Here is a 25,336-nt window from a genome sequence, read left to right on the forward strand (position 1 = left end):
GAATCTTTGGCCGGTATTCATCGGTCAGTTCTTGTATTCAAGATTATCTCAAGTTCATCTTCGGATGCTGCGTAGGCGATCAAACGGGGAATAGGAACATCTGCTAAGAGGACGAGTAGCCGGTGAAACTATATTCGTACATCTAAAGATGAACCTGAGACAACCTTGAATATAAGATCTGACTATGAATACCGCCCCTTAACTTGGATTCTCCAAGTTTCATTCATTCCAAAAGCTTTCCGTGTTCTCTCTCGTAATACTTCCTTCCTTCGATTTCCCGATCGGATACCTAAGAACTTTTCATCTCTTTTTTATTAATAATTAAACGTATTAAATAATTGCTGATCGTAGTTAAATTATGAAACGTAGTAGACAATTGTTTAACGTAGTTAAATAATAGTGCATAGAATCCACCGGTCAGATATTATTATAGCACTAAGTTATCTTTTTCTTCGGAGAGTTTGCCGTGATTTCCTTACAAGTGTAACTTATACAGCGTTGCGGAAGTGGCGAGCGAAAGACGAAGAAGCGCAGAGGTCTGAAGCTTACAGAGCCCGATGCGGCCGGCGAGAAGGCGGCGTCAACGTTGGACAGCGAGAAATTGTCGTTCAGTCCCGACGAAATCGATCGATTGCCGCGTCAGGCGATTTACATTCGGGAGGTGCACTGCGCCGTGTGTCCGTACACCACGAAAGTCAGGACGAACATAATCCGGCATCTGCAGCTGCACGCGAAAGACGAGACCGTGCCCGAGACCGGACCGGTCAATCCCGTTCCCTGTTTGGACAAGAAGGAGAGGATGTTCGACAAAATGGTGAATCTGGCGAGTAGTTCGCATCAGAACGGCCGTATGGGCGCTAAGCCGAAGGAGGCGGTCAAGGAGAGCGACGAGGACGCCATACCGAAATTCGTGCCGGAGCATAAAAGGTACGCGATCGCGATAATCCGTAACGTAGTCATGCCAGGATACGATTTTTGCGAAAGGTTTACGAAACATAAATAAACACATGTCATCTCTATCTCTCTCCCTGACAGATATGTATGTAGCGTTGCGGAATGTAATTACCTGACGGTAAATGAGGCTATGTTGAGGAATCACTTGAAGGCTCTGCATTCCGATGAGCCGTATTTCCGTTGCCCACACTGTCCCCCACCGTCACCTGGTCAGGATAGCCAGAATATAGCGATTGATAAAATGGGCGTTCATTTGAAAATGCACGATGCGAGACTTTACAAATGCTCGCATTGCAATCATCATCATTACCAAAGGTTTGCATATATCTATGATATGCTCAACTACTATGTGTGTGATCATATTATTTGTATATGCACACTCTTTGATCCGACTTGCACTTTCATGTGATATCACTGTTCTGAAACATTTGACAAGTATGACTGTAGTCCACAATTGTTGATGATTATTATTGGCATGTTCGATAAAACCAAGTCGATGAACGCGGATGAGACGGTTCTCCAATCGATCCTTCGAAGGGATCGATACAGAGAGAGAGAGAGAGAGAGAGAGAGAGAGAGAGAGAGAGAACAAGGAGATTAAATTACTTGTCACATGTTTCACGGCTTCTTTTATCGACTCGAGCGCACCTTCTATGCTTTCTGATAGTATCGAAATGTCGTCCAGGTACGTCGTAGAGCGTCATCTCGCCGACAAGCATCCGGAGAAGAGGCCGTTCGTCAAGGTGATAAGGGAACTCGACAGCACGGAGAACGTCCAACATCATCAGCAGCAGCAGCAGCAACAGCAGCAGCAGCCGATTCAGGAGGACGCGGAGGAGGAGGTGCCGGATCCGGACGGCAATCACTGGAAGTGCAATCTCTGTGACTTCAAGTGCGCGTACAAGGCCGAGATGAGCAACCACGCCGCCGCGGTGCACGACGAGAAGTGCCAATACAAGTGCGCTGTGTGCTCGTTCAAGACGAGCGGCAAGGTGTTGTTCGAGCAGCACATAAGCAGCAAGCACGCGTACGACCCCAACGTCGACTTCGTCCTGGTGTATCAGAGGATAAAGGGCGTCAACAAGCGCACGGAAATTGTGGAGCAGGTCGGACAGGACGAGCCGTTCGACACGACGCCGCTCTGGAGGAGGGACATGCCGCGAGTACGGCACATCCGCGGGATTCTCCTGGAGGAGGAGGACGAGACGCCGCCACCGGCCGAAACTTCGTCCACGAAGGGCGTGTCCTTGGGCAAACGCAAGAGCGATACGGAGCTATCGACGAAGTTGGGTAAAGCGAAAGTGGCGAAGTCGGCGTCTCTGGAGGAGAACAACAAGCAGTCCAAGGAGAAGTCCAAGAGGTCTCTCTCGTGCGAGAAATTGTCCGCGGAGGGCGACGGCCAAGGTGGAAGGGAGAATAAGTCGGATTCGCGCGGCGCCACCGACAAAGCAGCCGGCGAGGACGCGAGGGGGAACGAGCTGAGCGACGTCAACGACTCGGACACGGGTAGATTCGGGCCTTACGGCAAGCCGGAGGGCAACATGTACATTTGCACTCTTTGCAACCAGTTTAAGACGAAGTACAAGCACGATATGAGGGACCATCTTTACAGGGAATTGAATTATGCGAGGTGAGCGAGGTGGAACTTACGGCCGGGGCTTTCGCGAATTTCGCGAAGGATCGTCGAGTATCACCGACTGACGGAGGATCTCTGCCTTTGTTGCAGGTGGCACTGCAAGGCCTGCGGGTATTTGTCGGTGAACCGTAACGCGTTGATGCAACATTTCTCGAAGCACCATAACGGAGAACGCCCAGATCACGAGCCGCTCTCGCCGGACAACGCGATCGAAGATTGGGTATGTCTGTTGAAATTGGATTATTTACAGGGTGGTGCACGATATGGTCCACCGTGTGTCTCATGAATGGAATTTTTCTTCGCTGTGTAATGCCAGGAGTGAACGTGGCAAAAGAAAGATAATTTCGTGGAATTCATTCTCTGTGGAACACGTGTCCGATGTGACCACCGTTCTGCCTGGTGACTTCTCGCACACGAATTGTGATCTGTTCTTTTTAGATGAATTAGCTGTACCAGTTCGAGAAATGTATACGACTAATCATATTCGAATGTAAGGAGAACAATCGACTATGATTGGTTAATTTCTTACTTTTGCTTCTTATAGACATACTCCTACTGTCCATTGTAGACTACGTTTAATACTTCGGTAAATTTCTCGAATTAGTGTGCAGCCAGCTAAAAAGAACAACAGATCAATTGTTGATCACTCGTCGGCACGCATCATTTATTATCTCGTTACAAGCCTGAATGAATAATTCTTTCAGTTGCATTATTGTTTGGAGAAAGCTTTTCTTTGAGAAAGCCCCGGAGAAAGAAATCACAGGGATTTAAATCAGGACTATTTGAGGCACCCTGAAACATGTTTGAATTTATATTGTATAATATTCTCTATCTAAGAGCCGTGTGAATTTTCCGCAAATATATTGGAGTAAAATTTATTTAGAGATTCACAACGAATTTTAATCAAAGTAAACGCTACTAAAACGATGTCTGATTTGCAGGTGATAACTTTATTGAAGAAGCAGACGGACATGATAAAAGCGGCGTCTCAAAAGTTCATTGTAATCGGCAAAAGCCCAACAGCGGCCGTTACCGCGCACATGGCCGCGCCTGTTAAGGGTCCGGAAGCTATCAAGCCAGCGAAGATGACCCACGCCGACACGAAAGCCGTGGACCTCGCACCTGCGATAACCACCTTGCGGAACGACATCTTCCAAGGCACTGACAGAATCGTCGACGAAATTGACGATGGCGACAGCAGAGACGACGAAGATCTCGTGATCGACATGAAGGAAGACGAGTTGCTCGACAGTAGCAGGAGCAACGACGTGTCCGAAAGCGACAAATGTAAGTGCACAAGGTGTATACTCGCCGCTATTCCATTAACCGTAACTCATTTAAGCCAATCTATACTGTGACGTACAGAAATAGATAAAGAAACGAGAGGCTTTTGGATGAGGATTTAAGGATAGACCGAGGAGAATGTAGTAGATAAGGCGACACGATTTAGAGATAAGCAATTTAAGATCAATGCAATTAATGATCAATCTCTTGCTAATTGCAAGGACAATTGGATAATATTCAAGTGTACATGTTTGTACGAATTTTTCCTCGTGAAACGACTTGAAAAGTCAACTCCTAAAATACCGGACAATACTAAAACGGTCGAGATTGCGCTTTTGTAACGTCGGCTTTAAGGAGAATCGATGCATTATACTTCATTTATTATCACTAATAATAATAATAATAATAATAATAATAATAATAATAGTAATAATAATAATAATCTTTCACTCGCGCGCAGCTTTCGAGAAGGAGGAGCTGGAGAAGAAACTGGTGTGCAAGCACTGCGACATGAAGTTCAGCCGACGGCGGGGCTTCAAGCTGCACGTTCAGCTGACGCACCTGAAGCGGCTGGGCTTCCTCTGTCCTTACTGCGACCGCAGTACCAATTCCGAGCAAATGATACGCCAGCACATGCGCTCCAAGCACCGGGACCGCGAGATGAAGATCGTTCACAATCCAACCGCGGGCGGGCCCGACCTGACCGACGAGTTCTGGGAGAAGGAATACGGGCTGATCTGCCCGGCGAAGATCAAGAAGAAGCGGAAGCCGATGAGCGTGAACGACACGACGAAGAACGACGGGGGCAACAACGTACCGAGTCCGCGGCCGGAGCCGCAGGAGAAGTGCGGCTTGTGCGGCTTCGCCGCTCTGAATTACACCGGTCTAAAGTCGCACATGCGCTCGCACCTCACCAGGATCAGATGCCAGTACTGCACGTACAGCTGCTCCGCGAAGGCCGAGCTGGTCGACCACTGGCAGGTGAATCATCCTTCGCTGCCGTTCAAGATACGGGGAACCGGCGAGCCGGGGAGCGACGGCGGCGGGTCTAAGAAACGCAGCATAGACATCTACACGGATGACATAGAGGAGGAACAAGTGGGCTCCGCCGACGAGGAGAACCCGAGCATAACGACCGTGTACAGCTGCGGCTACTGCAACACTCGCAGCCATTCACTGAACTTTCTCGTGCAACACTGGGATCTGATGCACCGGGAGGAGGGCTCGTCCAACAACGCTGAGCCGAACGCGTCCAGTGTCGGTGGCGGCCGGCCGTTCAAGTACAGCCACCAACAGATACCGACGATGTTGTACAAGAGGAAGATGATTCAGATGGCGCAAAAGAAGAGGCAGAGCAAAGCGAAGAAGACGAAGAACGCCGAGTCGCCACGCGGCTTCGCCGGTCAGCCGGGAGAGAGGAGCCCGTCGAGAAGTGACGACTCGTCGAGCACTGCAGCCGGCCAAGGATGGGTCTGCCAGTGGTGCCATGAGCTCTGCGAGACGGACAACGACATGAAGAATCACCAGGACATGTTCCATTCGCACTTACCGCTGAACTTTAAGAAGCAACAACAACAACAACAACAACATCATCATCATCATCATCAACTGCAGCAGCAGCAGGAAGAAGAGTCGAGGGACTTCGTTTGCAGGGTTTGCTCCTACCCCTCTCCCTTCCTCGCTTCAATCAAGAAGCACGTGGTCAAGCACGTGAATCTGTTCAAATGCAAATACTGCGATCAGTCGTTTAAAACGCCGGCGGGAGTGTCGGCGCACATTTCGGAGAAGCATCCGGGTCTGGTCACTAAGATCGAGAGCATCGCGAACTTCGACGCGGTCGTGCAGAGCATGATCATGGAGGTGAAGCGGACGAAAATGACGGGCGACGAGGTTGGCCAGGACCGAGGCGTCGCCGAAGCAAGTCGACCGACCAGTCACGCGGTGGCGAAGAAGTCCACGGCCAAATCGGTCCTCTCGTACGTTAAGCCGAGCCCGCGTACCTTCAAGGCTGTCGCGCGTAAGTCCACGAATCCGCTGCCAAGGTACTTGCGCGAGGTCGAGCGACGCAGCCCGGCCATGAGGCCGGACGAAGAGGAGGAGAAGCAGGAGGAGGAAGAGCAGGAGGAGATGCCGTTGCCCTCGCACTACCGCGTACCGTGCGAACCTGTGAACCTGGCCAAGGTGAGCACGTACATGATGCTCGGCGGCCACAGCATGAAAGTCAATTGCACCACTCTCGCCCAACTGATTAACATCAATCCGAGGTTGGTGCTGGCGGACATCAGGCACGACCCCAAGTACTCCGCGAACTTTTTGCGACACGTATGAATTCTCTCTCGCGATTGTGTTGTCTCGTTCTTTTTCCTCACTTCCTTCGTGCAAAGACGAGCTCGACTCCTCGTTGGTCCCTGAGATCGAGCCTGAGTGATTTGATCGTGTTCGCTGTTAGCAGCGACGTTATTGGCGATTGTCATCGTAGGAATCATCTGTCTGTGTAAGCGGCGCGTCGACGAGAAAAGATTTCTTTTTATGATTTCAATGCGTATACGATTTATTCGCGATCACGACGGCGAAGTACAAGTATATTTTACTGTTCAGTTGCGTTTTAGTCATTTCTTTTTATTTTTTTTTTTTATTTATGTCACTTTCTAGTATATCATAGGACGTCACGTGTGTGCGGGGAAAATAATCGCGGTTAGTAATGTAGCAGATGAAGGGTAACGTGACTCAGAGGAAGCGGTGAACGATTGAATGTGACGCGATTAATGTTATTGAAATTCGTAATTTTAGTTAAAATGTGTCGTTTTAAGTGTATATATGTTCAACGTGATGTTCACACGCATACACACATACACACACACACGCGCGCGCGCGCGAGAGAGAGAGAGAGAGAGAAAGAGAAGGAGAGTTCTTTTGCCGGATTAGAGCGTGTCTCTTCTTCTTTATTTTTCTTAAATTCAGTAAATATTTTTTTTTTCGGAATTATGCGTGATGATCGGCAAAGATACGTTTTAGGATGAATCCGGAGATCTGTAGCAAAATGAAACTATTTTTAATACTATTGTCGTAACATTTCTCTCTCTCTCTCTCTCTTTCTTTCACATAATCACATAGCTGTTCGTATCATGTAGCATTGTGTAGTGTTCACTTCGCTCGGAATAGCAGCAGTAAGTACTTACAGAGCCGAGATGAAAGGAAATGGATGTGTCATGCACTTATACGATGTAAATATGTTATTTATGTCTCTTTCTTATTTTCGTCGAGATGAAGGTGAAACTGGATATTTAGTGCGGACTCATGCGATGCGTTACTTCATTGATGAATACACGCGATAATGTATATAGATATAATATAAAAGAGGACGTCAGGATGACGAGTTAGCATAATGTAATAATAGAGCATATAAGCTGTATTTATAATGTGCTCTTAGTAAGATTATTTAATTTAGTCTTGGTATACCATCGTTGCAACCTCCATTTTCTCTATTCGTTCAACTATTCATTCAACATGTGATGGAATACGGTTACGGATCAGGAAGATTTTCTATGAAAAGACAAGACTGACGAGTGTACTAAGTATCGCGAAGGCAGAGGTAGTTTTTAGAAAAGACTGTAAATAATACGTGTACCATAATTCAAATAAATATTTTTGATTTTTATAAATTATCTGGTACAAATTACTCTGTGTGCGTGTGTATGTATGTACGATTTCAACTTTTAATAAAACTTAGCAAACCGTATGCCGTATTAGGTGTGAATTTTTAATTCGGCGCCTTTTTTTCACAAAATTCAAAGTTCATTTACAAAACAATTAAATACAAGTTCTGCGTTTGAAATAATTTCCCCGTAATTTTCTTGCCTCGTCTATCGAGCAGCTGACGAATATCCCCCCGTGAAAGGAACTTGGCGGTTTGGAGTCGATAAGCCTTGTTCGGGCTTCTTCCACTGTCTTGAAATGTGCATCAACCAGGTAATGTTGGATCGACCGGAATAGGTGGGCAATTCGACGAGATACGTCTAGTGAGTGAGAAGTTGTATGAAGGAGAATTTCCCAACCCAAAAATGACATTCTTTACCTCCTTTGTGGCTGATATGGCCGAGCGTTGTCCTGCTGCAAAATGACTTGCCTTGTTCCTGGTGGATCATGATAAAGAAATCTTTCCTCTTTTTGTTTTGATTAGTCAATTAAATGCTACTCTACTCGCGTCGAGTAGGATTTTTGAACGTAGTCATGGGAAACGGTGTTTTGGAAACATAGAGGTCCACACTCGCGAACCGCAAAAGAGCGGAAAAATATTTAATTTTTAAATTGCGTTATATATATATAAGACATCGAATTAATTTGCTCATCTAACACAATATCAGTATTTAATTAAAAAGAAAGAAATATTATAAGTATAATTCCATTTTTTGTAGGATCAGAGACTTGTATGTCCGCGTCTGGTTACCTTTCAGTTAATTTCAATAATTTATTTTGTTTTTTTGTTTAAAATATATGACGTTCACATTATTCGTATAACTATGAATTTATACTTTCCTAGACACTTTGTACTTTTGCTTGAAATTTTATGTCGCTATGAATTCGGCAAGTAAAACGGGATATTTTTTACAAAAGAAGCATTACTTTATTAACATTTAATATGTTGTTAATTATTGTGTTATTGTGGTCATATTAAAAGCAAGATTATATGGCAAATTCAGTTAACAGGCGCAGTGCAAAATGAGTAATAATTTAGTAATTTAACTTGTTTCGTGAAAAAAGTTTTAATGGTCCTTAGAATTTCTTAAATTCCACAAGAAAGATGCGTTTAACATTTAGCCCTTTAGCGAAGATAATCCCGCTCTCATTATTTCGTCGACCAGAAGGAGGTTACTAGCGATGATCGTGCTGAAAAGTGAAAAAAAATGTATATTAATGTATATTAATGTGACTGCACGCCACAAAAAAAACCAATTTTCAATAGTATATTATAATAAATCTTACCAGGAATTGATAATTTGTTTCTTTACATTATAATTATCATAAATGCCATGATCCACGGGTTTCAAAGCTTCTCCTGTGGACAGATCCAACCCCACTGCCTCCCCTAAAGCGGTTCTTTCCTCAAATAATTTAACAATTGTATCTTGCGCGTCGAATCCGCTGTTAATAGCTGGAAATAGAAGAAACAAAAATTAAAAAAGTATGACATAGTATAACACTAGTAGTAAATAATAAAATTATTTAGATTAACAATTACGCTAGGTAACAATTAACGCGACACCGATGTTCTGTTCAACAGCGACGAGGCTCTTACTCGCCATCTCTCATTTTTACGTTTAGATTAACAATGTTATATTTACCGAGAGTCTTCGGAATGACGAGCAGAGCCTCTGCATAGGCCTGAACTCCCAGACGTTGTTTCCCTTTAACGTTCTCTTTATATTGCTGAAGAGCTTGGCTGGCCGCGACTTCAAAGGCACCAGCTCCAGGAACCACCGCACGATCGTCGATCGCATTTTTCACCGCCCTAAGCCCATCGCGCACAGCATCTTTCAATTGCATCAGCGTATGCTTGTTCGGTCCCTGGATGTCGCGTCAACCCGTCAGTAACTATTCGAATCTGCTAATATATAATAATAACAATAATCGGTCGCTTTACCTTTAACAAAATGGTCACAGAATTCGGTTTTTTGCACTCTTCGATGAAGGTATACTTAGTCTCTCCCTGAAACGAAATAGAATGTGTAAGAATATAAAAGATTCATTTTGAAGTTAACGTTACGACGACAGCCGTGTTAAAAGCGCGTCTTACGGGAAATAGAAATTTACCAGGACGTGTTCGTAGACGAGGCCAGCCCATCCCAACTGTTCTTCCTTCAAATCGTCCACGGAATTCATGGCCACGCCACCGCACGCGAGCGCCAAGCGCTCCATATTCCTGCGCTTGGCTCTACGCAGCGCCATGATGTTTTCTTTCGCGAGCATGTCCAGAGATTGCGGGTCGATTCCCTTCTGATTTATGATGACGAACGACTTGTCCGTTCCGTCGCATAACTTCTTCTTCATCTCGATAATCTTCTGTACACGATTATCGATGAACACACGCTCGGCAGCCACTAATTTCTCGCGCTCCTCGGCTGATTTGTAGAAGAACCCGCTATTCACCTGAAAACAAAATTTAACGATTAAAACATTGCTTTTTTTTTTATTTTTCCGCGAAAGGAACCAACAAAAAATCATAAAAAGGGGGAAAAATTTTTCGGAAACGTTTTTCGCGGAGAGATTGAAAAGACCAGGTTCTCCTTCGAGTCTTTGAAAGTATACAAAATTTCACGTTAAGCTCTTAGGATTTACATCTATATTCTGAACTTACTTTTATCGATAAAAATGCCTTAAGAGGATTCTGGAGTTGTCCCGTTTTATTTATGCATTTATTTAACCGCAAATTTGTTAGTACTATATTCGTTACTGGTTGCACAGAATTAAAAATCCTTTTGTACAATTATAAGAGACATGTTAATGTAGGCGAGGACAGTTGACTTTATTTGAAAAACGCAGCGAAGTTAATAAATTATAAAACTTTCTCGCCTACATTAACGTGTCTATTGTAATTGTGCAAAAGGATTTTTAATTCAGCTAATCAGGTGACTTCCAAGCCACTTTTAAGCTGGTGTTCACAGTCTGATCTTATGTTTAAAACCATCTTAAGTTTATCTTCAGGTGTTCTACATTTCATTGACTACAAAACATCTGAAGATAAATTTGAGACAATCTTAAATATAAAATCTGAATACCGGTCTTAGAGGCGCTTTTATTAATAAAAATGAGTTAAGAATATGGATCATAGAGTCAAATATACATTATTATCTACTTCTTAGTATATTGCACACATTTACCTCACTTTTCTCATATTCCAGGCTCACATTACAGGTGAGAATGTACGCATTCTCTAATCTTTTCGGCATATCAGGATGCCTCGATCCATGATCGGTGACTATACCACGAATCAGAGTGGTGTCGACCGCTGTTCTATGCTGCATCTCCATCAATTCGACCATGTGCAGGTCTATCTCTTGATCCGGCTGTTGAATAGCCAACACAGCATCTACACAGATCTCTGTTAACTTGTCAGCTACAGTACGGTGAAGTTTTGTTCTGAGAGAAGTCATCGCGATATTCATCAGATTCTGCTTGGTAGGTTCAATAGGGATCTTCAAGGAGCTCAACACTTCTAATGTCTTGGCGCGGGCCAAGTCGAAACCTTCTGTGATGACCCTTGGGTGTAGTCCTTCGCATATGTACAAATCAGCTTGCTTAAGAAGTTCACCAATAACTAACACAGTACTGGTGGTACCGTCACCGCTCATATCGTCTTGAGCAGTAGATGCTCTTGCTATTAAAGACGCTGTGGGATGTTGAATTTGCATTTCATGAAGAAGCACGTTACCATCCTTTGTGATCTTTATATCTCTAGCTCCTGAAACCAACCTGTAAATTCGGTCGATTCATTCGCTATGTCAAACATCCTCACAAATTAAAAATGGGGGCATCATTCTGTCTTTATTCCTTCTTGATTTCTACTGATATTACAAATATAGAAACGCTGTGAAAATCGTGAAAAAAAAAGCGTTCTTGATATATCTCGAATGAGGAAAAGGAGCTGACAGCATTCGAGAAACATTGACGCCTCCTGTTGCCGGCATAATCGGTGCGCGATATGTCCAAATAAGGGAAATAGGAAATTTTGGGATATCGCGTCACGCCGCGATATCCTGACGATCGGAAGCCGAGGACAGATGGAAGATTTTGTCTCGACATTGTTTGCGTCCAATATTGCCTAATATAAGGAATCGACACGAGTGAAAAGACGGAATGAGGGATGAAGCGAGCACGTGAGTCGGCGAATACGTACATCTTCATGGTTCCCTTGGGACCCAAATTGGTTTTCATCACATCCTGAATGCCTTTAGCGGCAGTGATGTTCACCGCCAACGCCTGTGCCGCCCGGGCGAACTCGGCTTTCGGATTCAACAAACTGATGGCCGCCATTCTCGCGAGTGTCTATCGTTCCTCAAATTTCTTACAGACGCAGGTACTCCGATTCAGCACCTTCTCGATGTCGCTGAGCTGTCCGTCGAAGATCGAAGGTCCGCTCTTCAACGTGCGCGCATAAACGCTGTGAAGGTGCCGCCTTAAGTTCCCGTAGCGTCTTAAGTCCCTAGAGTCCTTGTAAAGCCCGTATCAGAATTGAGATTTGACCAATCAGTGCAAAGTTCACTAAATCTCGCTAAATTTGAATTCAGTTAACTTTACACCGATTGGCCAAATTCAATTCAATCGCAATCGCCGATCCATAATCTGATACAGGCTTAATAAGAGACTGGATTAATCCGTCAGTTCTCAAATGAATTGAAACCACAAATTTCTGTTTCCTCTTAGGAAATCTCATGTTTCGGAACCTAAGGAAACCAAATTTATAAGTTTTGAGTTTTTCAGAATTTTTCATATTTTTCGCTTATGTATCGCTTTTATTCAGTGTTGACAACTTGTTTTAGAGCCACTAGTATCTAAACTGTACATTTAGAGCTCTGTTATAGGTTAGCAGTGTTATTTCGATGGTTTATAAGTCAAAAATATTGTGCCACCTGGAGGGTGCATTGGGAACTGACGGGTTAAGAATGGGCAATATCGTCGATGTTTGAAAAATATTTGACGATGAGCATTACATATAGAGAAAATGTTAGGGATTCTAGAAATTTTTTAGAAATCCGACAGCTAATCGGCACACCCAGCTTGTATAACGCATCCTCAATAAGCGAACATCGATATTTTTCAAACATCGATGAACTCGAAGCGACAATCGACCGAGTCGGAATGGATATTCGAAAGTAGCTGATTTCCAAGTCCCGCGGAAATAGCCGAGCCATCCGAACGTATTTCGTGGGGCCTTTGTTCGTTGAACCGCATATTTTTCGTTAAATCGTTCCGCCTCGGCGTGTGTAAACTTATTCTTCCATAATTAAACATTATTAACGGTGTCGGGGCTAATCACTCTTCTGAGTGCCCGAAGTCAAATATTGAGAGAGAGAGAGAGAGAAAGAGAGAATGGCCGATTCCCGATGAAAAGGAAAATCAGAAACAAGAAAATACAGGAAACAGCAGGATACTTTTGCACGCATGATGCAATACGAAATAGAAATTACAAAATGCAATACTTGCAAAATGAGAGCTATTGTGAACGTCGGAATGTTAGGAAGGGTACTTGAAAACATAAGAAACTTGATTTATTCAAAAGTGAAAAGAAAATCTCCATTATTGAGGGTAATAATTATGGATGATACAGAAATAAACACGCACTTCGTACGTATTAGATATCTTAACGTTCGGCGGTAAATACGTTACACACAGTATCATTGAACAGAACGCTTATAATGTTGTAATATTTAATTGTACAAAATGCAGACTGATACGGCCATCCAAATTTACTGAGTAATACGTATAAAGTATCTTCTAAAAGTAACACAAACACTCTGATTAGTTAACAACGACAGTTTAAATATAATCGTAATGTCTAAGAGTATAAAAAAAAAAAAAAAAAAAAAAAAAAGNCGATGTCAGAAAGCTGTTTTGTACGAGAAAAAGATGGGAAACGCAAATTCGAGTCTTCGGTTGAGCGCGATCGTAATCAACTGCATCGTTTACTAATAAGATGTTGCGAATAAAACTATAGGACTAGAGAAAGGAAAATCTGTCAAATATAGATCGTTAATTCCACTTTAGAAAAATATGTAATACGCTCAATTCCTACACGGGCAACGGTAAAAACGATCATTTTCCTTTCAGCCCTTCTCTCTTGATCACCTATAATTCAAAATCTAATAAGACATCCCGAATTCTCGCTGGATAATGACATCCTCGCCTAATTTTATCTCTTGGATACTCTACAACGGATATTGCCCGGATAAGAATCAAGAATTTTGAATTCTATCAAATTTCCTTATGGCACTAAGTTGTCATCATCATCATCATCATCATCATTATCATCATCATCATCAATGATAATCGATACACAGCTGAAAATCCAATATTTAAACGCTCCCGAGGAAAGACGCATTGGTAAAAAAATATGTTTTGTGCTCGAAACTTTCTCCGGTAACAACCTTCTTCGTCACACACACTCTCATCATACGATACAGCCGATGGTGTAAATTTCTTCCATGTAAACTTCACTTTTATACTTTTCCTCGCAAAAAAATAAATATCCCCTTTTTTTTAAATCACCATTAAGGCTCCCGATTTGACAATTTGTGCCATGTTGAGAGTCGCGACTCAACATCACACCACAGTATCGCGTTTCGTATCATCAGTAGCGGTAGTCCGTACTACATTGACATATTTGTTTCGGTGCTTCGCTCATTAAAAAGAAAAAAAAAACCCCCCAAAGGGAAACCAAGGGAACCAAGAAAATACCTGTCAGTTACAGGATAATTACAAAAATGACAAAGTGTGTGTGTGTATGTGTGTATGTATTTGGGCTCTCGATCTTACGAAGTACACGAGATCACATGGATTTCGCTGTTGATCGCAAATTATATTCTTCGGTGACTCGAAACCGATAAAAAAAAGGGGGGGGGGGGACATCGCCAATAGAGTACAGAATACCTCTACAGAAACCTCTTGAGCTCCGACCGTTCACACTGCGAGTGTGTTTTGCGATAAATATGTTTGAAATATCAGGTTATCCCATAAGCGACGCGGCTTTTTGCGTTGCATCCTTTTTAGCCCGATCTAAAGCCAGTGGCACACGATGCTTGTTTTCGTGCTAGATTGCTTGCTGAATCGAAATACGGCGTTCTGATTGATGTATTGCCATCCATTACTGGAAATGCACCAATCAGAATGCAGTATTTCTATCCAGCAAACAATTCAGCACGAAAACAAGCATCGTGTGCCGCTGGCTTAAGAAATAAGACTACGTCTACAGAGCGGCCTGAAACCGGTTCAGTGGCACCCCACGTGCTTCGTGCATGTTTGCATGCAACCACCAGCTTGTAAAATCGAATTTGCAAATTCCCGATGTTACAATTCAGCGATGTTACATGCCATATGACGACTATGGCGTCGCGCCGACGTGGACTAAACGAGTGTTAACAAGTCGCTTTAAGGTGACTTCAACTGCCGTGCAAACGAAGTCCGAGAGCTGACGTTTATATATTCATATTTTGCTCATGCGATTTTACTTAAAACAGTTTATTCCGCCTCCGACAAGAACCTCGTCCACCGGCAGGGAACTACATTACTCGTGGGATGACCTAATATTGAACTCCTACGAGTTTTACACACACACACGGATACAGCCTTAGGGTGCTTTCCATTTGGTGTCACAGGTCGACAACAAGCATCATATTATCTTTGTTATTCATTGAATGTGGAACAAAGGCAAAATGACGCTCGTGTCGCTAAATGGGAAACACCCTTGGATATTACCTCTCCATTCACAAGACATCATAGCATTCAGGCATCTTAAGGAATACTCCGCTTCTAGAAAACACTCGGCATTAATTCTCATTATTTATCCAAATGTCCGTCTCGCTGTCCAGAATTTCAGTCTTAATCGGTTCCCCACTTTCCACTGATTCTGGAAGTTCGGCCTTATACGCTTCACTTTTATCCTCTTCCATCTTGTCCGAAGTATTGTCGCTCGGAGTCACGCTCGTATCGTTCTCATCTTTTGTTTCCGATGCTGCTTTCGTTGTTTCAGTAGCGTCATCTTCCTGGCTCGCATCCTTCACCGTCTCCTTCTCGTCTACGACAGTCGTTGCCGCAGCAGCTGTCGCTTGTCCCTTCTTCTGCTTACCTTTAGCTTCGGTCTTCTCCTTTGTCACTGCTTTTCCAATCTTCTTCTTCTGTTGTTTGGGTTGTGCCACGTCCTCTACTTTATCATTCTCCTGAATATCGGCCTCGGGTATCTCCGCGTCTTCCGCTTCCGCATCATTGGTCTTCTCTGGTGCAGCATTGCGCTTTCCTCTGGGAGCTGCCTTCTTCGCGTTTCCTTTCTTAGCGTTCTTCGCATTGTCCGCCTTTGCGCGATCTTCCTGCTCAGCTGTGTCTCGGACACTTTGTTCCTCCTCTTCTGTATGTTTCGCCGATGGTTTAGCAACCTCTGCTTTTGCAGTGTTCTTTTTACCTCGAGCTTTGGGCTTCACCTCTGCTAAAGATAGTATAAAGAGTTACGGGTGGACGAAACAATTGGTGCTTTCCATTTAGTGACACGAGTCAATGCAAGCATCATTCCATCTTTGTTGTTCACTGAATGCGAAATAAAGACAAAATGATGCCTGTGTCGACTTGTGTCACCAAATGGAAAGCACCAACTGCTCGAGCGCTAACGCAGCGGAAAACTCTTACGACTCAACAGCTATGAGAGTGAACTTAGCTTAATAGGTATTAATAAGAACTCAAATGCGTATCAACAGGTAAATTCTTTATCATCTATTATCTTACAAAGAGTTTTACATGATTTTACACATTGGGTAACAGCGAAGTGACAAGTCCAATGAGGCACAGGTTTTAGGTTGTTCGATAAATTTGGAAATGAATTTCTGTTAAGTTGGAAACCAAGCATCTACCTTCTGTCGTTTTATTAAATTTTTTTGTTTATATCAATACACGCGGCCGAGAAAATATTCAGGATCTGCCTGAGAGACCGCGTTAAGTAACAAACTTTGACTTTGAGTCTTACGAAGGCCTAGAATGCCAGAAAGCCAAAAAGCTTCAAAGCTTACGTTCATTGGCAGCCTGTGCTCCCGCCTTCTTCGGTTTGCCGCGCGGCTTCTTGTCGGATACGACCGCTGCCGCTGCGGCGGCCTCTTCCTCCTCGGCAATTTCCACGTCCCCAGCTTCCGCGGCAGTCTTCTCTTCGGCGTTTCCGCGTTTCCTCGATGCCTTGGCGGCTCGCGCCGCCGGCATAGCATTCTCCTTCTCCACGACTTTCCCGCGAGTCCTCTTCGTCGGCGCGGCTACGGCGTCTTCTTCGACGATGTCGTTCCCACTGGCGCCGTTCTCGCTGGTGGTGACGTTCCTCGGCTTCCTGCTGGATTCCTTGCCCTTCGACTTCGCGCCGGGCTGTTCTTTCGTTCCCGCCTTTTTCGCACCCGCGGTCTTCGTCGCACGTGCTTTCTTCTCGGGCGTCTGCTTGGTTGCCGCCTTCTCATCAGCATCGTTGTTCTTCACCGACTCCTCGGCCTTGGCGACTTTGCCGGACTTGCCGCTCTTTGTCTCCGTCGGCTTCGGCTCGGCGGCGTTCTTGCTCTTGCCGCTGCCACCACGTGCCTTCTTAGGCGGGCTCGCGTCGTTTGCGACCGCATCCTCACTCGCCTCGTGCTTCTCGGCTCTTCCTCGTCGGAGACCCGCTCTGGCTTGCTTACCGGTGTCTTCGGGCGCTGGCTTCGCGGCGGCCGCGATCCTCTTCTTCTTCGGCGGCGACGAGTCGCCGTTGGCGTCCCCGACCACGTTTCCCGCCGCCTGCTTTGCTTGCCTGCGTGGTGCCATTTAATCGCCGACCACTCTGCGAAGGACTCGTGTTTGTTCACGCGCTTGAAACCGCTTGTTGCCGCTCTGCTGCCGTTGCCGCTTTTCTGCTGTTGTTACTACTCTGCCGCTACTGCTCAAATGAGCGAACTACACCCGGCAGACCGACCGCGTGCACTCCTGCTCCGTTGATACCGAAGAACAGCGAAAAGTCCCGAATGCTTCCCACGTCTCCAGTTGTCTCCAGCGGCGGCGGCGGATGCGTACCGACGAAGCTCCTCGGAACGACGCTTCCCCCGTGAACAACGCTTACCTACAAGAGCGCAACTACGCCTTGAACAGTCACTCTTCCGGGGATCTTCCGGTAATCGGCGATCGATTTCCGGCCGAGTCCTGATAAGTCACATCACGTGAATACAGGTGCGGTGGGGGAAAAGTGCAGCAGTTGCTTTTGTGTTTCGAGCATATATGTAATATTGCTATATAGCCAGTTGTCCTATGTTTGCCGATAAGAGAGAGCCGTCTCAGGAGCGAAGGACGGATGTATTGTGATCGTAGTGCGCAAACGCGACGATCAGATGATGACACAACATACACACATGCACATATGCTAAAATATATGTTATTTTTCTATTGGCAGGGACGTCAATCCTACACATGCGCATTACCTTCGCAATACATACAGAAAAAGAGGGAAATACATATTCCAGCATCGTAGTTGCGAGATACGACTTCTCTCTCTCTCTCTCTCTCTTTCTTTCTTTCACCCTGGCTATATAGTAAGTGTTATATATATATATATATATATATATATATATAGTTTCGAGTTGTGCCGGTTCTGCAACTTTTGAACGTCTCATCATCTTCGAGACCTCGATTGCAGCTAGGCAGCAAGGATAGGCGGCCTTTCGTTTTATCCGGAAGGACCGGCCATCAGTATTTTAACGATGCATTTTCGAAATGATATTCAGTAGGATAATTTATCCTTCGAAAGTTTCCTGAAAACGTCCGAGTCCTCCTACGAGTTTCTCCTTGATTATCGGTTGCACCCTGAAGGTTGCGTTCAGAGGAAGTATCGAGGCTTCTTGTTGCTTCCGAAGTTGCATTCGAAAATCCTCCTGCACGAGTAGAATAACATTTAATTGACCAATCGGGACAAAAAGATTTCTTTATCATGATTTATGAATTAAATGCTAATTTTTGGAACGCAACTCGAGAATGTGATTGTCGAGTGTGAAACTGACGTTGCGAGAAATCGTTTGTAATGAGAGTTTTATTATTCGATTCTTTTAAATTTAAACACTTCTTTTTACGTTAAATTGCTAAATATACGCTTTCTTGTACACTTTCCCCACTTTTCTAAACGTCTTTTTTTTACGTAGAGATATCAGTTACAGATTTTTCGAACAAAGAGAATAATTATCGACTACTAAGAAAGTTTGTTTCGCTTAAAGGAATTAATTGTAAATTTGGATTTTGGTTGTTCTAGCTATGTTTCAGCAAATTCACCCAGCTAACGCTGAAAATCTATCATTCATGTTATATATACTATAGATTAATAATTTTCCGAGCCGAATGAATAAGTGGTCTGTTTTTTTTAGCTTCACTGCTGAACTAGTGCAATAAGTTAGAGCGAGATAAAGGTTGCGTTCTCTCTAGGCACTTACGCATCATTCTATTCTTTATTGTTTATTATGTGCCAAAAGAAGGTAGAATGACGCTTACAGCGCGTGAGCGCCCAAAAGGAACGCACCAAAATATACTTATTGCACCAGTTCAGTAGTGCAGCTAAAAAGAATAGACCAAGAATGTCGGTTGCAGTGCCGAAGCGCCCAAAGAGAACGTAACCTCGGTGATAGAAAAAATATAACCTTAAAGTTGTATCTGTCATTTCGAGTGAATTACGTATCTTGTTAAAAGAAATTTCACTCATTTGTAGAATGTTATAAAAAATATTTTTATAACTCTTGTATAATTATATCTAGAATCTTATACTTTGCGTCTCTAAATAGGTACGTATAAATATACTATTGATTGTTGAAAGAAAGGATCTTTTTCAGTTTCTAATCCAATATAGCTATATTTATATATATTTTCCAGTTTCCAATTCAATATAGCTATATTTAATGAATTAATTGTTATTTAATTTTCCAGATAAAGAAACGTGCAAACGACATCAATCAACGGTACCACTGTTCAAGACGCTCGAGAGAAGTTTCTATTAACCTCTTCATACAAAGAGAGTGATATACATTTATCAGCGATACATAAGATTGATAATAATCCAAATATGAATGTGACAAAAAAGATAAATGTGAATTTTTCATCCTTGGTTGGTCTGAAAGCCGAGTTGTTGAGAAAACAAGCTGAGGTAAACGAGGCTAAGTTGAAAACTGAGCCCATCAATGTATTGCCACAGTTGAATAAGAAAAGGACCAAAAAAACTAATGTGGAGAATACAGAAAAACATATAAAGGAAACAGTAGATCCAGAAGATATTATTGCCCATAAAAAATCAAGATTGATGTTAGAAGCTAAAACAAGATTGTACGAAAGATTGAAGAAATCGAAGAGTAACAACGATAAGTTCCTTGTTGATTTTAAGAACAAGATGGATGAATCCGATGATTTTGTGGATGAGACAATTAACGATGAGTATCCCATAGAACCAGAGGAAAATTGGGTGGAGTATCAAGATTGTTTTGGTCGTACTAGAAAGTGTTTGCAGGAGGATCTCCCACATATGCAGAGGAAGGATGATATTATAAAACAGGAAATAATGAAGAGGAATGCTAATAATACCAGGGAAGACGGTAACGAAGAACAATACTCTACTGTTGAAGAAAAGGAACCTGAAATCGAAATTATGAGACGAAAATGGGAAGAGCAGACGCAAAAGCTCGCGGACAAGATTGACATACATTATCAAGATATACTGTTTGACGAAGCACGAACCCATGGTGTTGGTTACTATGCATTTTCGCAAGACGAGGAGCACAGAATAAAGCAGCAGGAGAACTTGGCGAACTTGAGGAAAGAGACAGAGAAGAAGCAGAAGGAAATGAAGGACATTAAGGAATTGAAGGAGAGGATGGAGCAAAATAGGTTGAAAGCAGCGAGAATTAGACAGCGAATTAGGGCAGGCTTGCCAGCAGAACCTACGGAGGAAGAGCTAGCTCAAGAGAGCAATTCTACCATCAAAACAGGTAATATTGATGTCAAGGAAGTGGATGGTGAATCTGTTGAGAAGGATGAAGAAAAATCTACCGAGGGACCTGATGGTGATAAGTCTGTTAAAGAAATTAATGCTACTAGTGAGAAAGTAATAAGTGACGAAGATAAGATAAAAGCCTTTGAACATCTCTTGGGCAAGAGAGATCATTGGCACGTTATGTCACAAAAAGAATGGGTATATAAATATAGAGCACAGAGAATCAAGGAATTCGCGCCAGTGTATAGTAATTTTAAAAGTGCTGGATTTCACAATAGTAGTCAAAGTATTGGTGAACAGTCCAATCAAGAAAATAATAAAAAACTCGATAACTCAGAAAGTAATTCCCAGAAAACCATTCACAATACCAAAGACAGCACTGATTTAGAAAAACATGAAGCTAGCGATGATTTTATCGCTATTAATAAGCCAGTTTCAGTTGCTAGAGATACTGGTGATAGTCAGAATAATAAAGACAGTTTAACACAGTGTAAAGTTAGTGAAAAGGATAACACAAGACATGAACTACTTGGGAATGTAACGAAATCGACATCGAATCTTGCTACAAGTTTACCTAATGAATTGCAATCTCAGAGACAAGCAACCGTCTCGTATCCATTATCACACTTGTCCAGCAAATATTCGTGTGTTACATATGATTATTCCAAGGCACACGTAACGGAGGAACATAAATTGCCAAGTGCCAAGGATATTCCTTTACCTGGTGAAAACCTTACTACGTATACAGAATCCAATGACAATGCCACTCACATAAGCAAGCAAGAAACATTGCCACGCAGTATAAATGAGGATAATATAATGGCTGGTCTTAAATATTTAAGAGAAAAGTTTGAAGAAAATCACAGCAAATAATATAAAGTTTTATTCAGTATTATTTAAGGCCTGTACATAATTTTTATATAAAAATAAAGGCAGATCTACGTCTTTATATTATATTCAAAGTAACTTTTTAAATAATGTATTAAAAAGAAATGTCTGATATTAATGTTTTCTCCTCTTCCGAGTCGGTCTTTTTGTCTTGCTTATGGAAACTTCTGTATCTGATGGAGAGTTGTTAGCATCATCTGAATAATATGTATTTTCTTAAGAAACTATGGAATATTGACATATTTGCTTAAAATGGTCTATCAAATATAGCAAATATATTAAATGTAAAAAAATGTAATTATACCATCAGCTAAAAACAAAATCTATATTTATTGGTAAAAATTACCTGAACAATCAAGATTGAAAATATTATGGTCACAGTTAGGACATCTTAAATTGCTTTGATCTTTTGTATAGGTACTTAAGCAATAAAGATGTATTACAGCATCACATTGTTCGCATTTCTGACCCTGTGTAAAATTCTTCAGATAATTATGTCATTAATAAAATCAATTATTAAAACATATTGAAACATGTTTCATTACTTCTACAATAATCTTACATAAAAGAGAGTTTGCTTGCACAAGGTACAAGTGCGAAGTTTATCCTCGTGCGAATCTTTGAAATACTGAGATAATTCTGCAATACTTCTCACCCCTATATAATACTGACCATCCTAGGAATTATACATCTTAATGAGAAAAAATCATTTCTTTGAAGAAAAGATATATATAAAAAAATATATATAAAATCCAAATTATATAGCAAAGATTTGATACCTTGCAAAACAACCATTTTTTTTCAACCATATCATTTAAAAACATCTGAGCACTATTTTTAGATAAATTTATATTTGACGAGGGACACAGATTGAGACACCATGTACTTGATACATGACCTTCGTCTGATGTGACAATTTCAGAAAATATAGTACGCAGAAGAGTTAGATGGACTTCTGAGTACTCAAGTTGAGGTCTTAAACATTAAATATAAAATATATATTAATTTTAAAGTATATCCATTTAGAATATATGTATAACATTACCTGATACTTGTATCTTGCGCTGTATTTGCAAAAACCCAATATAACAGACCGGTGATTTCACAATTTATGTATTTTATAATCATATTTAAAGGCTGTAACTTTGTATTTATTCTGTGTAATACTTCCGCTGAATTATCATGCCCTAAAATGTTTTTCTATTTATCCTATGTTTAATTTAAATGTTAAATTGTATTTATCCTATTATTTCTTACATCAAACTCACACATACCAAATAATTTTTCGATTAATTGCTTCCCATGATCTTCTTCCATGGCACCTTCATGGATAATAGCTTGCAGTACTATCTTATGGTTCTTATTGTAAGTCATATTGCCTTGAATTATTCACAAACTAAACGAAATCATAACATCCTTTATTTTTATCAGAAATAATTGATCACTGGATGCATTCAATGCCTTATCTTTGTATTCAGCAATGAAATATTTTCAATTAATTAGCAAAGAGCCCTACTCCGCTAAAAGCCTTGTTCAGATTTTTCGCATACGAATTGGCGTAAACAAAAACATAAAGCGAGGCCTATAACGATCGCATTTAGCAGAACGTTTGTTATGCAACTGTTAGAAGTAGGGATGGGCAAAATCATCAACGTTCAAGTTTAGTGAAATTTAGTGAACTTTACACTGATTGGTCAATTTTCAATTCAACCCGTGATCTAATACGGGCTTTATGACTTCTGGACACCACAGGACGCGGAAACCCACTTGCCACGCGGCGGAATTTCATGCGGCAGCCAATAAACTTTTACTTCTTACCAGAAAACGGCTTGTTGATTGTCTACCACACGAACTTCCGTGCAAACATTGCCGCGTCCTGTGGGCAGAAGCCCTTATAGTTCTTTTCCACTCATGAAGATTTGCCTCGCCTGTACAGTCGGTCACAAAACGGTTGCGATATTTTTTTTCGATGAGTCGAAAACACTCGCAACCATAGAGATATAAGAATAGAGGGAACAAGGGATATATGCTACCTGTAAGTGGAAGTGATAGAGGCAAAGAGAGAGATGGATGCCGAGTGTCCTATCTGTCTCTTTCTAGTCACGCGCTGGGATTGGTTGCCGCGCCAACGACGATATAGCTATACATTTTTCTCCATCCAATTCAAAGAAATTGTCATTGCTAAAATGATCACTGCAAATATATGCTGTTTTCACTTCAAAATACAAAGGTAGTTGAAGTATATTCAACCATTTACGCCTTATATCTACATCCTTCGGTAGCCTACACATTTACATATTTTTTTAAATGTAGGAAAAAATAACATATAATTATTTGAGGTTACGTATTTGTACTTTCTTACGAGTGAAAACTGCGGTTACATCCAGGATAAGATTCCGCCTTGCATTTCAAACAATGCCTCATTTTTAAACAAATCGCGTCCAATTATTATTTTGTTAACGTTCGAATATTTAACGAATTTTAATTCTACACACATGTGCACGCATATTTACAAAACGAAATTTTAGTCTGCTTTCTCCCCTCCTGACGTCGCGTGGTCGTCTTGGCGGCTCATTGTAACAACCAATCACAGCGCTCAACTAGAAAGAGACAGATAGGACACTCGGCATCCATCTCTCTCTTTGCCTCTTCTATCACTTCCACTTACAGGCTTGTTCCCTCTATTCTTATATCTCTATGCTCGCAACACACCACGTTTCCCAATAGGAAAATAGGAAAATACATCTCCCGAGAATGACTAAAGAACTCTCTCATTGGACGCGGGATGCGTTCCGAAACTTGCAGAAACAAAGCGTTACAACCATCCAGTGACTGACCGTACCAGTGCTCGCACTAGTGCAACGGGTTGAGCTGAAAAGAACAGACCAGAGTATTTTCTCGAATCGCGCGCGCGCATGCACGCCATGTATATATACGTCACCTCCGCAGTGCTGCGTGTGCATTGTGACGAGGAAGAGCACTACGGGGAAGGCATCTCGCGCGTAGAAGCGACGGTCGGTACACTGGCATTATGACCCGCGGTAGGCGGCCCGAACGTTTATCGCGAGCGACGAGAAGCGACGACGCGCCGGCAAGGCGATAAAGCGACGGACAGCCGCAGCAGCCGCCGCGATCGCACGCACATACGTCACTCTCCGAACGAGCGGGGGCAAGAACGACGCGGAGGGAGCTATCTGGCGCTCTGCGAGAGCCAGCCAGCGAGCGAGCCAGCGAGGGCGCGAGGCCGCGACCCTGAGCCCGATACGCGAGACGCGTGGAGGAACCCCGCGCGCACACGGGAGTAGTGGTGGTGAACGAGGTAGCGAGGACAACACAGAATCTCCGAGTTCCCCCGGTAGCTAGTGGACTCTCGGCGGCGAAGTAGCGACCGAGCGGTGAGAGCGAAGAGAGGAGGAGCGACGAGAGCGAGCGGAAGGTGGACACGTCGTAGTCTACTCCGCGGAATCGTCGTGTCGTGATCGTCGAGCTCGTGAAACAGACGGCACGGGGAAGAGGACGGTGGCAGAGTGACGGCCGGCTGGCGAACGGGCAGAAAGAGCGCGCGGCTCTGAGAAGGAGAGAGATAGAGTGAGAAAGAGAGAGAGAGAGAGAAGAAGAAGAGAGAGAGAGAGAGACAGACTGACAGAGAGAGCGGGCTATCGCGATCCGAAAGGTCGTGGGTTCACGATCGTCCCGTCCCGCGGAATGACGATCTGACGGCGCGTCTGATACGACGCGCGGCGGCGGTATCTTCCCAGAGCGCCGCGGAGACCACCGACAGCGGTCAGTCTCTCTTTTTCTCGTGTTCACCGCCGTTCGTAGTCATCGTCGACGTCGTCATCGTCCGTCGC

General features: G+C 43.0%; 5 protein-coding genes across 21 annotated transcripts in view; 2 read left to right on the forward strand and 3 right to left on the reverse strand.

Annotated features, from left to right (window-relative positions):
- Window positions 1-7,536, forward strand: part of LOC106747127 — a 34,282-nt gene extending 26,746 nt beyond the window's left edge. For 9 of the 10 annotated variants that reach the window (XM_014624437.1, XM_014624436.1, XM_014624435.1 and 6 more), the window contains 6 exons: window positions 497-927; window positions 1,036-1,269; window positions 1,640-2,584; window positions 2,681-2,810; window positions 3,532-3,877; window positions 4,335-7,536. In XM_014624437.1, coding sequence (XP_014479923.1) covers window positions 497-927; window positions 1,036-1,269; window positions 1,640-2,584; window positions 2,681-2,810; window positions 3,532-3,877; window positions 4,335-6,202 — 3,954 coding nt within the window. In that variant the 3' untranslated portion in view covers window positions 6,203-7,536. The remainder of the gene's footprint in view (window positions 1-496; window positions 928-1,035; window positions 1,270-1,639; window positions 2,585-2,680; window positions 2,811-3,531; window positions 3,878-4,334) is intronic. The other variant, XM_014624444.1, reaches the window with a different exon arrangement.
- A 781-nt stretch (window positions 7,537-8,317) lies between these two features.
- On the reverse strand, window positions 8,318-11,997 carry LOC106747129 (T-complex protein 1 subunit zeta). Its single transcript, XM_014624445.1, has 7 exons — window positions 11,769-11,997; window positions 10,753-11,344; window positions 9,686-10,021; window positions 9,516-9,581; window positions 9,217-9,439; window positions 8,858-9,026; window positions 8,318-8,761 (listed from the first exon to the last, which is right to left on the reverse strand). The coding sequence occupies exons 1-7, from the start codon at window positions 11,903-11,905 to the stop codon at window positions 8,689-8,691; spliced, it is 1,596 nt and encodes a 531-aa protein (XP_014479931.1). The 5' UTR covers window positions 11,906-11,997; the 3' UTR covers window positions 8,318-8,688.
- A 1,468-nt stretch (window positions 11,998-13,465) lies between these two features.
- LOC106747131 (myristoylated alanine-rich C-kinase substrate-like) lies at window positions 13,466-17,795 on the reverse strand. 2 transcript variants are annotated; one of them, XM_014624448.1, is made up of 2 exons: window positions 16,642-17,795; window positions 13,466-16,067 (listed from the first exon to the last, which is right to left on the reverse strand). In XM_014624448.1, the coding sequence occupies exons 1-2, from the start codon at window positions 17,405-17,407 to the stop codon at window positions 15,415-15,417; spliced, it is 1,419 nt and encodes a 472-aa protein (XP_014479934.1). In that variant the 5' UTR covers window positions 17,408-17,795; the 3' UTR covers window positions 13,466-15,414. The 2 variants fall into 2 exon arrangements, with proteins under 2 accessions (XP_014479934.1, XP_014479935.1); XM_014624449.1 differs by having other exon boundaries at window positions 13,466-16,064; window positions 16,642-17,794.
- LOC106747130 (coiled-coil domain-containing protein 174) lies at window positions 17,720-21,494 on the forward strand. Of its 2 annotated transcripts, none has more exons than XM_014624447.1 (2): window positions 17,720-17,806; window positions 19,541-21,494. In XM_014624447.1, the coding sequence occupies exon 2, from the start codon at window positions 19,677-19,679 to the stop codon at window positions 21,468-21,470; it is 1,794 nt and encodes a 597-aa protein (XP_014479933.1). In that variant the 5' UTR covers window positions 17,720-17,806; window positions 19,541-19,676; the 3' UTR covers window positions 21,471-21,494. The 2 variants fall into 2 exon arrangements, with proteins under 2 accessions (XP_014479933.1, XP_014479932.1); XM_014624446.1 differs by lacking the exon at window positions 17,720-17,806 and adding an exon at window positions 19,187-19,398.
- On the reverse strand, window positions 21,456-24,514 carry LOC106747133 (non-structural maintenance of chromosomes element 1 homolog). 6 transcript variants are annotated; one of them, XM_014624454.1, is made up of 7 exons: window positions 24,427-24,514; window positions 22,760-22,881; window positions 22,531-22,672; window positions 22,265-22,460; window positions 22,048-22,161; window positions 21,832-21,967; window positions 21,456-21,682 (listed from the first exon to the last, which is right to left on the reverse strand). In XM_014624454.1, the coding sequence occupies exons 2-7, from the start codon at window positions 22,857-22,859 to the stop codon at window positions 21,600-21,602; spliced, it is 771 nt and encodes a 256-aa protein (XP_014479940.1). In that variant the 5' UTR covers window positions 22,860-22,881; window positions 24,427-24,514; the 3' UTR covers window positions 21,456-21,599. The 6 variants fall into 6 exon arrangements, with proteins under 6 accessions (XP_014479940.1, XP_014479939.1, XP_014479941.1 ...); XM_014624453.1 differs by lacking the exon at window positions 24,427-24,514 and adding an exon at window positions 23,304-23,445; XM_014624455.1 differs by lacking the exon at window positions 24,427-24,514 and adding an exon at window positions 23,171-23,282.
- Between the last annotated feature and the right edge of the window lie 822 nt (window positions 24,515-25,336).

Source organism: Dinoponera quadriceps, unplaced genomic scaffold, assembly GCF_001313825.1.
Source record: "Dinoponera quadriceps isolate SergipeBrazil2010 unplaced genomic scaffold, ASM131382v1 scaffold2111, whole genome shotgun sequence".
Classification (NCBI taxonomy): domain Eukaryota; kingdom Metazoa; phylum Arthropoda; class Insecta; order Hymenoptera; family Formicidae; genus Dinoponera; species Dinoponera quadriceps.

Bases quoted from the DNA above. Each gene is read 5' to 3' on its own strand.
- LOC106747130 (XM_014624447.1), top strand. From the start codon at position 19,677: ATGAATGTGACAAAAAAGATAAATGTGAATTTTTCATCCTTGGTTGGT.
- LOC106747129 (XM_014624445.1), bottom strand. From the start codon at position 11,905: ATGGCGGCCATCAGTTTGTTGAATCCGAAAGCCGAGTTCGCCCGGGCG. The intron at 11,345-11,768 runs GTACGTATTCGC...CCGAATTTACAG, and splicing joins CCCAAGGGAACCATGAAGAT to GTTGGTTTCAGGAGCTAGAG. The intron at 10,022-10,752 runs GTAAATGTGTGC...TTTTGTTTTCAG, and splicing joins TGGAATATGAGAAAAGTGAG to GTGAATAGCGGGTTCTTCTA.
- LOC106747131 (XM_014624448.1), bottom strand. From the start codon at position 17,407: ATGGCACCACGCAGGCAAGCAAAGCAGGCGGCGGGAAACGTGGTCGGG. The intron at 16,068-16,641 runs GTAAGCTTTGAA...TACTATCTTTAG, and splicing joins AGCACAGGCTGCCAATGAAC to CAGAGGTGAAGCCCAAAGCT.
- LOC106747133 (XM_014624454.1), bottom strand. From the start codon at position 22,859: ATGACTTACAATAAGAACCATAAGATAGTACTGCAAGCTATTATCCAT. The intron at 22,461-22,530 runs GTAATGTTATAC...TTAATGTTTAAG, and splicing joins GCGCAAGATACAAGTATCAG to ACCTCAACTTGAGTACTCAG. The intron at 21,968-22,047 runs GTAAGATTATTG...AATTATCTGAAG, and splicing joins GCAAGCAAACTCTCTTTTAT to AATTTTACACAGGGTCAGAA.